The 17,143-nt window shown below is 39.0% G+C and overlaps 2 protein-coding genes across 3 annotated transcripts; one reads left to right on the top strand and one right to left on the bottom strand.

Moving 5' to 3' along the window:
* Positions 1 to 461: 461 nt before the first annotated feature.
* LOC122664551 (UDP-D-xylose:L-fucose alpha-1,3-D-xylosyltransferase MGP4-like) lies at positions 462 to 7,718 on the top strand. Of its 2 annotated transcripts, XR_006333351.1 has the most exons (5): positions 462 to 1,165; positions 2,151 to 2,312; positions 6,334 to 6,549; positions 6,621 to 6,738; positions 7,201 to 7,327. XR_006333351.1 is itself a non-coding variant. In XM_043860413.1 (4 exons), the coding sequence occupies exons 1-4, from the start codon at positions 686 to 688 to the stop codon at positions 7,426 to 7,428; spliced, it is 1,068 nt and encodes a 355-aa protein (XP_043716348.1). In that variant the 5' UTR covers positions 462 to 685; the 3' UTR covers positions 7,429 to 7,718. The 2 variants fall into 2 exon arrangements, 1 of the variants encoding a protein (XP_043716348.1); XM_043860413.1 differs by lacking the exon at positions 6,621 to 6,738 and having other exon boundaries at positions 7,219 to 7,718.
* Positions 7,719 to 12,717: 4,999 nt separating this feature from the next.
* LOC122664294 (L-type lectin-domain containing receptor kinase VIII.2-like) lies at positions 12,718 to 13,915 on the bottom strand. Its single transcript, XM_043860053.1, has one exon. The coding sequence runs from the start codon at positions 13,814 to 13,816 to the stop codon at positions 12,737 to 12,739; it is 1,080 nt and encodes a 359-aa protein (XP_043715988.1). The 5' UTR covers positions 13,817 to 13,915; the 3' UTR covers positions 12,718 to 12,736.
* Between the last annotated feature and the right edge of the window lie 3,228 nt (positions 13,916 to 17,143).

The raw sequence follows: 17,143 nt of genomic DNA, 5'->3' as shown, positions 1-17,143 counted from the left end.
TGAGCATTTTCGCGATTGGAGATCCAATTGCAGGAGCTTGGAAAAATTAGTTGAAGAAAATCTGAAATCGCTAGGACCAAGTGAGTTATCTTTTCTCCTTCCCATATTATTTGTTCCTGACCGTGATTTCTGTTTGTAGACTTATTTTGTTTTGCTATTCCGCAGATTTTAGCTCCGATATCTAGATCTCTTTGAAGTTCACAGATTTGAGTTGACGTGAATCTATATGAGCTCAATGCGGTTTTACAGGTCCCTGAGATTCCTCCAAGGCTTGAAACTTTTCGTTCTCATTTTCCTTGCATTTTGGAATTCTCAACGGGTAGTCTGAGATCCTGCCAAAATTTTATGGCGGAACTCTAGTTTTGATGCCTTTGGAGTTGGAAATTAGTTCATATAACCGTGAAGATACTACTACACTTATTTTTTTCGCCTAGCTTTCCACTGCGAAACCTTGCCAAACACTAGAAGTTCAAAATTCTCGCTCTAGAGCTGCGGAAAGTTTCGTCACTCTCAAACTGGTCTTATTAAGGCCTTAGGGAAATCTTGTTCGAGATCTGCTCTTAGAAGTTAGAACTGGAGAAGTGTACAAATTCTTGATAGTGTACCTTAAGAATTGTCCTGCTTCGGCGGAAAACTCCATTTGAGCTTTTGCTCGTTTGTTTAGTTACAGTAGCAGCGTTAAACGATGTCGACGATCCTTCATCAAAGACAACAGCAACAACTCTTGGCAAATCCCTACCCGATTTCACCTCGTTCTCCTAGTGGTCACCAAAGATCTCTCTCTCTTTTTGGCCGTACTGGTCTGCTCGTTTTGTTGTCTCTTATGGTAGTTCTAGGAGTTCTGTTTCCATGGATGCGTATGTCAGAGAGCCTTTTTTCAGGCAGTGAGGCATCCGTTTCAAAATGGCGGGACTACACGCTTGCTGAAGCAGTTTCTTTCGTGGCAAAGAATGGAACCGTTATAGTCTGTGCCGTGAGTCAACCTTATCTTCCTTTTCTAAATAACTGGTTGATTAGCATCTCCAGGCAGAAGCATCAGGAGAAGGTCCTTGTCATTGCTGAGGACTATGCCACTCTTTACAAGGTGAATCAGAAGTGGCCTGGTCATGCTGTACTTATCCCCCCTGCACCCGATGCTCAGACTGCCCATAAATTTGGTTCTCAGGTATCCTCTCTTCCCCCCTCTCTTGTGGTTGTTGTTTTCTGCTGGACTGCTCGTAAGTTTGTTTTTCTGCTTATGCCCGTTTCGTTTTGGCTTTTACTGTATTTTTATTCTCTCACATTCCACCCCCACCACACCATCCTCCCCCCCCCCCCCCCCCCCAAAAAAAAAAAAAAGATAGGCCGTGTTTGCCATGGTAGAGTTGAAGGTTGTGGATGCTTAGCATTATCTTCTACTTGTTCTTTTTTTCTTTTTCTGGTGAATTTCTCTTCTCATTTGGTCAGCAGCTCAATCCTATATCTTTAAGAATGTTAGTAACGACTTTGCAAATCAGGTTCTCAATTGTATGCCAATGCTAGCTCTAATTTTTGCAAGTTTAAACTTGAGGTTATGGATTGACCATAGCTTTACTTATTTTTCTGTTCAGTTTGTGTTTAATCATTTAACTGAACTGGACTGTGTGTTTTTTGTGGAGAACTGTGAGCTGGCTGATAATAATTCCCAGCTCAAACCATTACCACATGCATGCTCAATTTTAATGTCCTTTTACACAAATAGGGAAGTTGGAACATAGATTTTTTATGAGGCTTTCGATCAGCTCTGTCACCAGGAGTCTGTACATTTTCGATGTTGCTTCACATTGGACCACAACTAGGCCTTGGTAATCTTGTAAATTTAGTTATTACTTTGAGGCAGAGAAGGAAACTGGATTTAGACCCATATCCAGTGCAACATGGTGGCCTCCACAAGGTCTGAAGTGATGCATGCTGTCCGCTGTTTTTTCATTTTAAGTGAGCCTTGATTCTGGATAAAGTAAACAAAATAATCTTTTTAAAATGTTTGCTGGGTATGTCACTTTTTTAAGTTTTCTAGTTTAGTTATGGCATAATGGTTCAGATTTCTGTAGATTCACCATATTTTATTGCCTTCTTGATATTCCTCCCCCTCCCCCCTCCCCCCCCCCCCCCCCTTTTTTTTCATTTGACAGGGATTCTTCAATTTTACATCCCGCAGACCTCGCCACCTGCTGCATATTTTGGAGCTTGGGTGTAATGTTATGTACAATGATGTTGATATGGTCTGGCTGGCAGATCCATTTCCCTATCTTGAAGGGTATCATGATGTTTATTTCACAGATGACATGACTGCAGTACGTACTCTCACATTAAGTTCCCGCTTTAACTTGTTCAATTGTCAGTTATCCCAAAATGTGTGTGGGTGGTGTGGGTGTGTGTGTGTGTTTTTTTTTTTTTTTTTTTTTTTTTTTTTGGGGGGGGGGGGGTGGGGAGTGTTTGCTAGCAATTGCAAAATAATGCAATTAAAGAATAAAGAACACCAATATAGGGTACGCCCTCCCCTTTTCCAGAGCTTTGCTTTCTTGAACAAATTGATTGCTGATCGGAGTAGAGCGAAAGCCTTTGAATGAAATAGTGGTCCATGTTCGTGTTTTTTTTGGAAAGAGTTAAATACTTGAAAGTTAACAAAGTATTTCACAATATTGTACTTAATGTTATAAGTAGGATTACATCTGATTTAAGAAAATTGACAAATCTGTGGGTAGTTATCCAACCAGAATAGGGATATGAAAATCAGGCTTTTAGAACCTAGAATTAGTATTTTTCCCCTTAGACCAAACAGAGGTGTGGCCAGATATAGACCGGACTATATTTGAAACCATACTAATTGACTGACTAAGGTGGTGTAATTGATGCCTATTTGAGCTACCCTAAAGAAAACAATCTGATTAGAGAAGAAGAATGCACGATTGCACGGAGACAGCTGGGAATCTAATCCAATCGACTGCAGTGTGTGTGCAAAAATTACAACCACATTCAGAAAATGTATTAAAAAATTGAAATTTGTAATAAAGAACCATAACCGACCTGATTGATCAATGGAACATGGCAGAGAGCTGTGTATAAACAGATTCAGGAAGTTAGAGAAGAGGTAGACGAGAAGAGAGAACTGTTCACCATGAACAGCATCAGGTTTGACCATTATACTCTAGGAGTAGAACCATTCTGGAATCTTAACCATAACTAACAAAACCCTTCCATTATATTGATACAAAAGTACAAAACTGATTACAAGCTTATTTATAACGCACTGTTAGGCTTCTTGGACTGAATCCTACTCTAACCTTAATGTTCCTTTTTTCTAGACTAATTCTAACCCCAAAAAAATGTCGCTTCTCTAATTAAATAAAAGCAAGGCTAATCCTACTAAGAAAACCCTCCCATTATATTGATACTAAACTTATTACAAGCTATAAAGTCACCAGAAAATGTGGGGGATAAAAGTGCAAAATGTATCAGAAGTGTGATGTGGACTCTCATTGCGCTGAATAAGCACCTCTATCTCACATTCTCAATAATGATGGATTCCCGAGCCCAGAAAGACACTGTGTAGATGTGGACTTGCACAGATCCTCCACGCAACTCTCTTCTTGTGGTTCCTCTGATCAAAAGACATGTGGATTCTGGAGCACCTCACAGGAGGAAGGAAGCGGGGATGTTTCATACAGAAAAGTTGCATGGAAAGGTGAAGGTTTCCAAGATCTTCTGTCTAATGACAATGCTACTGAGACGAGGATTATTTAGGGTATCTCACTCCCTGATGATCTAGTTTTCTGATATTTTTGGATATTCGAATGATAAGGGTGTAGCAATGTAGTGTTATTGTATGTTTTGGTTACATGTCACGCAGACTAGTGAAAGGTGCAACTGTCATGTTGAAACATTGAGGTTTTCATGTGATCTATCAGAGGTCACGGCGCTCTCGGAGCTAGGAATGAGTGATAAGAGCGTTGACTGCCAAGAGGATGGGTATTGGTGAGATGGGCATTGTGCCAGATCGTGTTCCCAACTTCCAAACCATAAATAGGAAAGTTACATCTCATCGCACCAGTCCGAGAGGTACTCAGTGATTTTCCTGTGCTTGGATAGTAAAGGTTAGTAGCGTTCTGACAAGGTGTTCAGACTCTTCACCAAGGCGCTTGAATATCTACCCTTGTACCCGTTGTTAGTCTACCCTTGTACCCATTGTTAGGCTTATTGGACAGAATCCTACTCAATTCAATATTCCTATTTTCTAGTCTTCTCTTAACCAAAAAGATAATAATAATCTTTTTTCTTATTAAATAAAGTTTAACCCTACTTTGAGTTTCAAATTGAACCAACTATGAACAAGACTGAAATTAAACTCCTATGCTAAATAGCCATCAAATCCTAAACCAACTCAACTTCAAAGCCTATGCTAAATTGAAACTTTAAAAATCTAATTAGCTTACTAAGAATAATAAAAATTTTTATTTAAATTGAAAAAATTTAGACTTATTAATCTTAGTACAATTCATTATCAGAAAAACAAATTTACTAAAAATTTTAAACTAATTATAATAAAGATTCCCCAGCCTCAAAATGTACATATTCTCATCTATTACTTTACTGATAGCAAGGTTATTTGTCCTACCTAAGAACATTGCCCATGTTAATGTCTGAGGCATCAAACACTTTAGTTGGAATCTGGAAGGTACAAGACCATAATTTCACATTAGCCTCTCTTGATTGCTTTAAATGTTGTAGTTCATTCCTTTGTCCATGCAGACTGCCCTTTCTTCATACAATGGAAGAATTATAACTAATAGTATTGAAGTTCTTACTTGACCTTTTGTAGAAGGTAATCAAGCTATGGAACTCATGACGAACACTAGGAATAGGCCATCATGATACAGCCTTACTTTGGTGATATTACTAGGTAAGATCTCAAAAAATAACCTATCTGCACCCCAATGTTGATGCCATCATCCTCCACCTACCACCTGTCTTAGGTGTTTAGGCACGCTCAAATTCCTTCCAGTAACCCTATCCATGAGAATCTTCCCATCTATGCACGGAACTCTGCAAAATCACTGCAACGAGTTGAAAAGAGGCAGTCACTAGCTAAATGGCTATTTTATTATTGACCAGTTGTTCCACAGCGCCCACACCCAGGCTGCAATATCTCCTCCAGCGACATAATGAATCTCTTCCCCTATCAACCCTCTGAATTTCCTTCAACTGTTATTCCTCAATTCAGCTAATTTCCTCAGGGTATATCCCCTTGCTGTAGAAATCTCTACAGTCTTAGGCATGTCCTTCCATTACTGTTTGAATTGGAAATTCCATGTTATTTCTCCCCACATTGAAACAATGAAATTACAGTTAACAGGAACCAAGTCTAGAAACGCAGACAGCAGCTGCCACATTTCAAAATTTTGTCCATGTCTTCTATAATGGTTGCTTCATTGCATGCCACCAAAGCAAGTGTTACTCTCTCATACACTGCCATCTTCTTTAAATTGCTTCAAATGATGCAAGTTATACTTATTTCATTGACCTTTTCTTGGTTTCTGTTTCTCAATGCTCATTACAGCTTCTACATTCTTGGGCTTTTAAACAATTCTGTTAACATCATAGGTACATTTTATCTAGTAAGATTTACGACTTTCACAGAATGAAAATGTTGAGAATTTTAGTACTGACTCAGGGATCTCAGATATGGAGATCACCAAATTTGAAATTCTGATGGGGCTGTTACTTTAGCCGTGTAGCATGGTTTTCCATGCACTACCCACGAGAATATCAACCTTTAGGCCAGGATGACTTGAAAGCTTTACCTCCTTTTATGGTCCTTTTCAGCTGCTAATCACTAATGTACCGCACACATAAGATATCTACATGGGATCCTTCAACTGCTAGACACACCTGCATGACTGTGTTGTATGTATGACCATCACATTTGAAAGCTAATTCACTCAAGACTCCATTTGGTTGATAGGAAAATAAAGAGAAGGGAAGTGCAATTAAATCAATACTAAAGTGAAAATTTTGTAATTATTACCTCACTTGATAGTGTAACCAACACCAAAACATATAAATTTCACTTTACTTTGTAATCAAATTCCTTTGATCTGAAAAGGTAAATTTACCAAATATGGTAAGAGTTTTAGGTAGATTACACAATCATGATTACAAAACTTTCATTTTTTCTGGGGCATCACTGTAAATGTGTTGGTAACTCTAAACTCCCCCCCGCCAAATAAAATAAAGTGATAGTCCAATTTGCTCTTCCTGGGGTAGTATTGTCTTAGTAATACAATTAATGAATATTTGTTTCTCTTGGCAAAATAGGTGAAACCTTTGAACCATCCTCATGAATTGCCAGCTCCTGGGAAGAAAGGGCGTACTTACATTTGCAGCTGTATGATTTTCATGCACCCAACTAATGGAGCCAAACAAGTTATGAGAAAGTGGATTGAAGAACTTCAAGATCAGCCGTGGTCAAAAACAAGAAAGTCCAATGATCAGCCAGCATTCAACTGGGCTTTAAACAGAACTGCTGGGCAGGTGCGTTCCTTCTCCTTTTGCTGTCTTGGTCATAGATTTTAGAACCTAATAATATACATATTATTGATTAGGTTCATAAAATCTCTTGTATGTTGATGCGAGACCTGCTTTAATACTTTCTAACCGGTTGAACATATGGAAGAAATGGAATGGCAAAATATTCCGATGTAATTATGATGTTTGACCTACTTACTCTTTGTGCAGCCCTTGCACATCTTATGATTGGTTGTGCCCTTCTGCATAGCATGTTTAGGGACTCCCTTGCTTACATAGATTATAGATATGGTTAGGCTCTTTGAATTGCAAGAATCCAAACAGCCAGGAATTGTTGGATTCCTGTTAGATAATTTGTAGATACTTGAGCTTCACTCCATGGGAATTTCATCCCCAATATTTATGCTCCAATTTCTGCAACCAATTGAAACCGAGACCACCTAGATTTGTGGAGTTTGAAATTTCCAGTTTGATTCAGATGTTTGTATTGGAAATGTGAGCAACCTCCATCACATATTTCATTAGGTTAGCAACAACCAATGTGACAACAGGCCATGACATTGCTGCTGTTTGGACTCTTATGATCCAAACCAAGCCTTGTAAACTGAATTATAGTCTACAAGGAATTATTGCATTGGACTGATCTTACTGAGTAAATGTGATAATTTGGTGCAGGTGGATCTGTATCTGTTACCTCAGGTTGCATTCCCATCAGGGGGTTTATATTTCAAGAACCAGACATGGGTACAACAAACCAAAGGATTGCAAGCCATTGTTCACAATAATTACATCACAGGTTTTGAGAAGAAGATAAAGCGGTTTCATGATTTTGGGCTCTGGCTGGTGGATGACCATTCCATGGAGTCACCACTTGGTAGACTATGATGAACCATCCACAGCATAATTTTTTGATCTTTACAGATCCGAGTTGTTTGCGGAAAAAAATTATCGACATTATTTTGAAGTTCAGCTACCTCATTCCGGGGAACCCACTGCATTTAGTGTCGGAGTAATCCATGAGGGTCCCAGACAAATGCCAGCACCTCCGCCTCCCTGGATTTCTTACTTGTAGAGATGCGATGGTTGATGCAATTCGAGAAATGCAACGGAAGTTCTCAACTGTAAATGTTTACAATTTTCCATCAAACCTTTGAAGGAAGCTCATTGTGGGGAGAGGGAAGAACAAACCAGAAGATTATGGGACATGTGGTTATATGTAAAGTGTGAGGTGTCCTGATGTTATGCAAAAATGCAGTTGTTATTGGGTTGACCTAATTGGAGTAATTGTTTGACAGAATTCTCTTTTAAATTACAGTATTAAATTTAACATTCCTGTGTATGTGTGTGTGTGTGTGTGTGTGCGCGCCTGAAAGTCAAGTCTTTAGAACCACGGAAAGAGAAAACCTGTGAAGTTCAATTATGGGCATAGCATATTTCTTTCAGATCAGAGTAAATTTGGAGTCGGGGTAAATACAGGCGTTAGACATATTTGGGCATATGACAAAAAACTGTAATATTTACTATTTACGGAAATTAATAAATTTTCATAATATATCAAAAAATATGAGGAAGAACGAAAAAAATAATGAAAGTTTGAGTATAACATTGTAGAAGATTACTTGGTTAACAAAATTCAGTATTTACAAACATAGTAGGTTATAAATAGGAGGGGTTGGGCATGCCACCCGCTCCAGGTAAGCAAATGGGGTGGGAGGAAAAAAATGATAAAGTTTAACATTGTAGAAAATTACTTGGTTGACAAAATTCGGTGTTTACAAAAAATTTCGTTTTGTTTTTTTTTTGCTTTTTGGGTAGAATATAAAGGGATTACAAACATAGTAGTTTATAAATGGGTGGGGGTTGGGCACGCCACCAGCTCCAGGTAAGCAAACGGGTCTCCATTGAAGGTTGGAGTGAAACCATCAGTCTTCCAACGGGAAGAACAGCGATTCATTGACGGTGGCAGATGGTGATGATGAAAACCATCGTTGATAAGCCTTCCTCAGTCTCCTTCACCATTAAGCATTGCAAGGATAAGCCTAGACCCTAAACCCCAACGTCAACGCTGCCGTCTATTCTGACGGCTCTTTTTCAAAGTCCAGCATCAACTCCGTTTGCTCGACTGAGAGCTCTCGTAGTAGTTGAGCATGACTGCATGAGTGACGATCCAGATGAGGAATTCAATAGTGGCCTTCATCTAATGTGGTCGCAATGAAATTCCTAAGTTCGGGGAGATTTATGTGAGGATTGAGCTCTCTCTCTCTCTCTCTCTCTCTCTCTCTCTCTCTAAGTTCTCGTCCTGTGAGAATTTTGAATTCAGCACAGTTTTTTCCATGTTTCAGACTTTCAGCTAAGGAAAATGAATGAAATATCCCCATAGAGCTTCACAAGAAACAAAATGTATTGGTACTATATTTGATCTGATAATCAATTTTAAGACGAGAAATGCAATTTCATCACAAAAAGAGGTATATGCCTTTATGTGTAAAAACCATCGGAAATTAGCAGTAAGTTCACCTGTACTTGGTAATTTACTGGGGATAAAGTTGATGACAAGAAGATTCAAAAACTAAGCGAGAAGAGAATACAGTTCAAACAAAATCTTATCACTAATTTCTGGCCAAAAAAAGGAAGAATAGGTAATTTACAAACTTCTAGTCCTTATAACTTCCGATTTAATATGGGAATCACAAAACTGTATCATCCTCTCAAGCAGCATTTAGATTTAAGTGGACTTACTGCTATCTGATCCATAAAAACAAGAAGGAAGAAGAGGCATAAGAGCCAGTTTACATGCTTTTAGAACAAGTATGACTTCATCGATCTAAGAACAGGAAAAGTTCGAGATAAAACAGGGGAAAACAAAGTAAGGCTCATAAACAGAGGTAAAAGGTGCATCATATGTTAACGAGATTAACAGTTTTAATCAGGAAAAGCAATACATAAGTTCGAAGAGCACCTTCATGCTATTGATCTGAACTCAAAAGAATAAAGAACTTCATTCGCACCTTCATGCTCTGATCAATAATCACTTTGATTTTAACTGATTGAGACGACGAATGTTGCAGTTACGTAAACATGAAAGATCGGTTAAGATAGATCAACCACTAACGGGAGGAAGGCGCAGGTGAAGAGACGGAAGGGAATCAAAATAAGTTCATAACAAGCTCATGTACAATCAATCAATCAAGATTTAATAAAATAATTCAACTATGACTTACAGGAAATAACAAGCAGAGATCGAGAATGAAGAAAACCAGCTAAAAGCAATCAGATTCACAACGACTCATGAAAAATTTTCGCGCACCACTAGTATCTGCGATGACGACTTTAAAAAAAAATTGCAATAAAGATTAAAGAGCAATGAATACTATATATAACGATATAAAACAAAAAAGGAAAATAATTCGTAATAATGCAGAGTGTAAGGGATTGGAAGAAAGCAACTTAGCTAATAGCCTTCAAACTTACAACAATGGCAATTGAAGAACAATCGAAGAGGTCGGAGATCTGCGAAAATCATCTATTCTGTGAATCCAACAGATTACATGAACCTTTCGAAAAGGAGCAAAGACTGAGTTTTATAGTAAAAGCTCCACGAACAACTCAAGACTATTGAAAAGAATAGCATATACGATAATTCGAAAGCCACAAACCGATGGCTCTATTTAAATTTTGTTTAAATTCAAGTCCCGGCCAGCGGAGAAACTTGAAGTTGAAATCAACTTAAAAACAAAAAAAAAAAAAACCCTTCCAGGAGTCAAATTTACGGTTTAAACCCCAACAAAACAAATTACCCCATTCCAGTCACTAGGGAGTAGGGAGTAGCCGAGTACGGATGTTTATTGTTTACACCTTTTCTCCTTATTTTTTAAAAAGAAAAAAAATCTTTTCTCCTCCATCACAATTCGCAGGCATGGTTTAACTATGGATTTAGGAATCGGTATTAGATCGGCAGTATCGACCCATCTGTATACCTCATTAATACCGGATCAAAGGCTGATCAATATCGATATTGGTACACCGGCACTGATACCGTGAACTAAATCATTTAGTTCAAACTATTCAAGTGAGAAGAATCGACAATATAATTAGCCTTCATGGAATTCGATTCAATCAAAATCATGCAGAATTTTCCGACCCAGGATGGCCTGAATCCTAAAAATCAAGTACAATCAGAATTGGATTCGGAACCAGCCAATTCTGGTCCGATTCAATTTGAATTCCTCATGGCATGAACAAGGACAGTCTGAGTTGGAAGATCAATATATAGAATGATCATTTTGGTATGTTCTTTCTCAATTGTAGGCATGGTTCAAGAGATTGAAATTGACATTGGAATCAGTTGCCATTGACTTCAATTTGATTCCGAATCGGCAAGAACCATCTCGAATCAATCAAGATTTTCAGCAAGAATTGGCCCAAAATACCTTAGAAATGCCAATCTAAACCGATCGACACTGGGGTTAGTCTCTTCCAATTCCAATTCAAATTGGCCGATTCCACCGATCTGATCACGATTCCTCTAACCTGATTGTAGGAACATCCTCTTCCATGGAAATTGTTACTGTTCAGTACCCCAGCCCCAATTCTCTCCCAACCACAACCACCCCTCAAAAAAAGAAAAACAAATAAAAATGTTATCTCATCGACAAGAAGATCCTTGATGAGAGTGACGACCAATTGTTTGCAGATGGGCATGTAGCCATGTATGTTGTTATCACTGTCTTCAGATCTAAAGCATATTGTCTAGGGTGCGGCGGTCATTACACGTGCCCCTGTTTCTGGGCGCAGGGGTGGCATTCTATTTCCCTCCATTTTATTCGGTCCAAAAGAATAAGGTGGTCTCACTTGTAATGTTACAAAAAAAAAAGGTAATCTGTGCCTTAAGATAGTAATTTTGAACGCATGTATATGTTTTCCATGCAATTTCCTAATAAGCATCTTTCAGTTCCGAAACTAACCAAATCTAAATGCATCTTTGCATACCCATCCATGGTAGCTCATAATCCATTACACCCCAATTCTTGTAATCTTGATTACCCTTTTCAGCTAATGCTCAAAAGAACTAAGACAACCTGACCTGCAAAATGCGAAAGGTATAAAAAGAGGATTGCAATTACTAGTGTATCCAAGGGTTTCAAGAATCGGGTTAGAATCGGCTGGACGGAATCAGCCAAGGTGGATATTGATTCCGGTCACTCCAGCTCATCCGATCCTTGTACGAAAACTTGGATTGAGACCATGGTTTTTAATACCAGGATCGGCGATCAAGGCCAATACCGATCTGACATCAATGCAGATCGGTCAAAATAGGTCTGTATGAGTAAAAATGACCAAAAATCGGATTTTGCTGGATCGATTCAACTATAAGCTAATACGAAAATATTAAAAAATTTTAAAAACTAAAAATAAATAATAAAAAAACCCACAGACAATTCTAATCCGATCTAATCCCAAGATTACAAATCATTTTGGAATCGTAATGATTAATATAACCGATCTAAGGAACAATCCACTAATATCGGGCAAAAGCGATCATTATTCAAGATGGGTTTAGGCCAATACCAATCTGATTTGGACGATTTTGACCAATACAATCCAAAATTACAAACCATGTGGGACTTGTTTTCACTGATTCCGGTTGATTTTTCACCGATCTAGACCGATCAGTCAGCCAAGCAATTAGGATCCAATTCGCGGTTATAAACCTTTGACTGTGTCTCATACTTACAGTTGGTTCAGCTTTAAGCAGGAAGCATAAAATGAGATTTCTCATACTAGCAATCCAGATTGTAATCATGATGTTGGTGAAATAGCTACACAAAGCCTTAATTTCACACCACCACCATCCCCCACCCCCAAATCAGGATGGCTTCTGTTGTACCGTTAGATGTGCACCGCCGCTGCCGGAGGATTTTAATACCCAACACCCCCACCCCACCCCACCCCACCCCACCCCAAAAAATAAATAAATAAATAAATAAATAGATAACACAAACATTTCCAACTAAGAACTGTGTATCACTACCCTGCATTCACTATAATATGTAACAGGAACTACTCTGCCTTTTTCAGTTTGACCACACAAAATCACAGGGGAAAATACAAGTAGAGAAGAAGATAAATTTACAACAAGAACATCCCAAATCCCAAATCTTAAATCCCAATCCCAACAGAAATCCAAAACCCTTTAGTTGTTACTACCATCTTTGGTGGGTTTTACTACAGCGACTTTAATCTTTTCATAAGCAAATTCCACAGGATGAACAGGAAACTCTACTGGCACGACTGATGGGCGGCGCCGATTCGCATAAATTGTCCAAACAAACATCGCTATAAACGCAGCCAATGCTCCACAGCAAGTTCCGAATATTAGTCCAGCAAGAATCCTTAAGAAGCAAGTACTTCTTTTGTGGACTACTGGAAGCTTACTGGGGTTAGCATAGACTCGAGGATCCACTGGTTGCGAATGTAACCAACTTGGTATACTTCTTAAACTAAAGCTCCAAGAATATACACTGGCAGTCTGAGAAGAATTCCCGCTGGACGAGCTGATACCCACAAACACATCTTCCTCTTTCCACATCTCTGAAAGATCGATTCCATAAGAGAGGAGTGGAACAGATGGTCTAACATCACCTGAATCACTCAATCTAACTTCCAATTTTTTGATTTTGGCATCATAATCGATCCATGAGTACAATTTCTTTCCACTGTTCAGCACAAGATTGACGGAAGAAACATTTTTTACTTTTGCAGATACGAGGCTACCAACATCGACCCCAATATGGTTCCCGTTTGGATCTCCAAGCTTGGTATCCATAGAGGTATCGAATTCAATCGCCAGAAATCTTGTTCCTCTCTTCTCCAATCCTGGAGTAAGCCCAAAGGAGCTTCCATCGAACAAATCTGTAGGAAAACTAGTCGGAAGAATGACGAAAGCAAGTCCATCACCATTTTCACGAGAAATCGAGAAAGAGAAGTGTGTGGAGAAAGACATTGGCTTTCTTCCATCTCCTCCAATGAAACTAATCCGTTTCTTGTAGATGAGCCTCCCAGCGCTGGTAACTGAAGGACGAGTGATCTTAACCGAAGAATCGCCATCAACGATCTGGGCATCTCCGAACAGAGCGATATCGGAATCAAGGTTTTGGTGTTTATCGAATCTCTTGAGTGAAAAAGAGAGCTCCAGACTTGCAGCTTGGGTTACAAAAGAGAAAACGAGAAATGCGATGGACAGAGAGTACCTGGAGATGGGGAAGGTCGCCATTGTCGCAATGTTTTCGCTCGATTCTGCTCTGCTTCTTCCAAACTAGGGTTTCTGAGGAGTGGAGTGGAGGAGAGTGTGGCATTAGTGAGTTGGGATTATCTTTTTTACCAATTTTTGCGAATCGTCTCTGATGCGCTTTTATCAGTGGCTGCTGACAATGGGATTAGAAATTAGAGCAAAAGCAGGCTAATGACCAAAAGCAGGGGGCAATAAAGATTCTCTACCCAAAGTGGCCGTGTCCCACTCACTTTTGAAAAAATGGAATCGGAAGTGTTGAATCATCCGAGTCCGATCCCCATTCTTGCCGATTCAGAATGGGTTTTTAGGATTAAAGTTGATTCCGGCCCTTTTTTCAAACAATTTCGATTGTCGAGGCAGGTCTCATTGTTGATTCCACTTATTTGAACCTTGATACTGCTCCGGCACTAAGAGTTCAATTTAAATCGGAAAGAGTTAGGATCGGGCAGATTCAACCAGTATTGTAAGAATCGGGAATTGGATCAATAAATTCACCGATTCAAATCAGAATTGACCATGGCCGATCCTAATTCTCACCGATCCGATATAGGTAATTCACGCCTAAAAACCCTAGAAGTATTGTGTTTTTAGTTCTTACAACCGATTCTAGGGTTCTTGGGAGGCATAAGATGCCTCAAACAACTACTGCAACAGGGTCGGGTTGGGCCAGTCCGGACTCAGTCTGAGGCCTCAACCTATTCTAACTTAGAGTCATAAATTTTCAATCCTGACCCGCCCTCAGTGGCAAAATATCTTAACCCAAATCCTGATCAAGCTCAGGGCAAGCTCGGACCGTTAGGGCCAAACTTGCACCCGTACCTCAAACCATAATCGATACCAGAAAATGGAACCCAATGATTTATGAGAGCTCCACGATAATAAGGTCAATGGATCCCATTCAAGAGATTATTAGTTATTAATTAAAAACATTTTAGATTGGTTAAATCTTGTAATCAAAATAATCATTTGATTTTCTTGTCCATGGTGTTTTAGACCTATAAAACATTCCCAGAAATGATTTTTTCTTGTGGTAGTCCCACTTCCAAGAAACAACTCCTTTTAATACTACATAGTGTCCTGTACTCCTGTTTGTTTTAGGATTCTCTTTGACAGCCTCACGAGTTATGAGTGGAGGCCACATGGAGGACAAAAGAGTCAACGGACTATAGGCATGGACAAGGGTACCCTAGACTAGACAGAGACAGTAGAGTAGACCGTTGTAGAAAAGGAAACGTATTGTGCATACAGCTTACTCTAGCGAAACTTTTCCAAGAAAACTAAGATACGCATGCCTTTTTTTATTCCTTTGGGTGGATTTACGGATAACCTTTACGATTTCGTACAACGTCGCTCACAAGGAAGACTGGAAAACGGTAAGATTCGCTGCACCATTGCACCGTATAAACCCAAGAAACAGAGAGTACATTGACTTGTGAGGTTAGCCACTGGCGATTATTGGGTCGGGTCGGGTCGGGTCGATCTGAGCGAATTCAGAGAAATCACCCTTGGTCTGGTGGTTAGGAAGTCCAGTTCAGGTTCTCTTGTACAAATGGAATCCAAGAGAATTATAAAATCATTTCATAGTAGTAACTTATAAAAGTTTCTTCCAGAATTACCAAGAAAAAATAATGATTATTGGGACCGAGATCCAATAAGAACCGTCTTAATTGACGCTCTTACTCCTCCTATGCTTCTATTGGTCTGAGGATCAAGATCGTCTTCAGGGAGCTCAGCACCCAGGGTGCTATTAGGGGGCATCCAACGGTTGAGTTATACCGCACACATCTTGGTGCACCCCTCAAGATGTGTGCGGCACAACCCAATGGCTGACAACACCCTGGGCGTGTTGGGCACCCTGGAGATGAGCTAAATTCTAGTATGTGAGAGATTCCATCCCACGCGGGCAACATATAGATCCCGTGCCCATACCATAAATCGGGTACCATAAATCTTATGATCCTACATTCTTCTTGGACAAAGGCACAAACCTTTGATTTTGCTTTTTCTTATTGATTTTTGAATAATATCTGCTCTTGACTAAATTAAACTGCAAGATTTCTCACAAACTAGCACGTGATAGATCCACTTTAACTAGATTGCGAGTTTGTGACCACACTATTAATCTTTGTGGCTTTGTTTGAATGTCTTGATAGTGAGGGACGGTTAAGATAAGAGATTGACAATGAAGCAAAGTGGGAAACGTGACGTTTTCTTGTATTGTAGCAACAGCGTTTATTTGATTGTTGGAAGCCAAAGTAATGCTATGTTTGGCATGCGAGTAAAGAAAAGAAAAAAATTAAAATCTTTTGACAAAAAGAAAGGAGAAAAACGTCAATTTTTTATGAAAAGGATATCTGCAATGTTAAGCGAAGAAACTAGGTGCTAAGGCCACACATCGTGAGTAGGGATCGAAGAAAAGCCACTATATCCTTTTTCACACTCCAAACTTCTGTAATCTTCAATCATTTTTCATAGCATGGTCAAGCCCCAAAAGAATTCTCTGTACATTAACATCTAGTTGTTGTCCTACATAAAAAAAGGTCTACAGCAGCCAAAATGAATTGTCTATCTAACAAAATGCAAGAAGTTCATCTAGAAGTATTTAGAACTAAGGTATAAACTCCTGCGTAAACGAAGATAGGATATTTTAGAAAAAGAAAAGAAACGAAGATACTGCAAAGGGAGAAATCATCTTGATCCTAGAGAGCACACATACAGTATGAGATAGGGTAGGGGTGAATATCCAAGTCTTTGATCCACTGAAGGATCTTGTGAAGCATTAGGGAAGGGTCAAGTTTAGCAGACTCACTCACCACATTGTTTCTTAATCCCAAATAAAACAACAAGTGATAATAAAAATAGAAACCAACCAAGAAAGAGAAAATTTATTAAAAAATTTATCAGGAAAGAAATGCAAAGAGCAACAACGAAGATGTTGGAGAGAACGTGTGAAGGAAAAAAGGAAAAAGAAGAATATCTGATGATGATCTAGAGACTGCAAATTGGCATCATGTACAATATACTTTCTCAACTCCTTCCACGGAATCCAACCAGGGTTTCAAGAATCAAGATTGGATTGATTGAATCCGTCAATTCGAACTGAAATCAACCAAGGTTGATCCCAATTCCGGCAGATTTGGAGTTGTCGATCCATAAGCCATTTATAGGATTATGATTAAGTCTGGCTGATTCTAACAGATTCTTGATCGATTTTGGCCAATATGGATCAGAATCGGCTAGACACTATCCATATCTCAATTCAGAGTTTTGCATTCTTGAATCCGATCAATTGTAGGATTTTCAGATAAA

This window comes from Telopea speciosissima, chromosome 6 (genome assembly GCF_018873765.1).
Source record: "Telopea speciosissima isolate NSW1024214 ecotype Mountain lineage chromosome 6, Tspe_v1, whole genome shotgun sequence".
NCBI lineage: Eukaryota > Viridiplantae > Streptophyta > Magnoliopsida > Proteales > Proteaceae > Telopea > Telopea speciosissima.
This window is presented reverse-complemented; position numbering and strand designations above follow the sequence as displayed.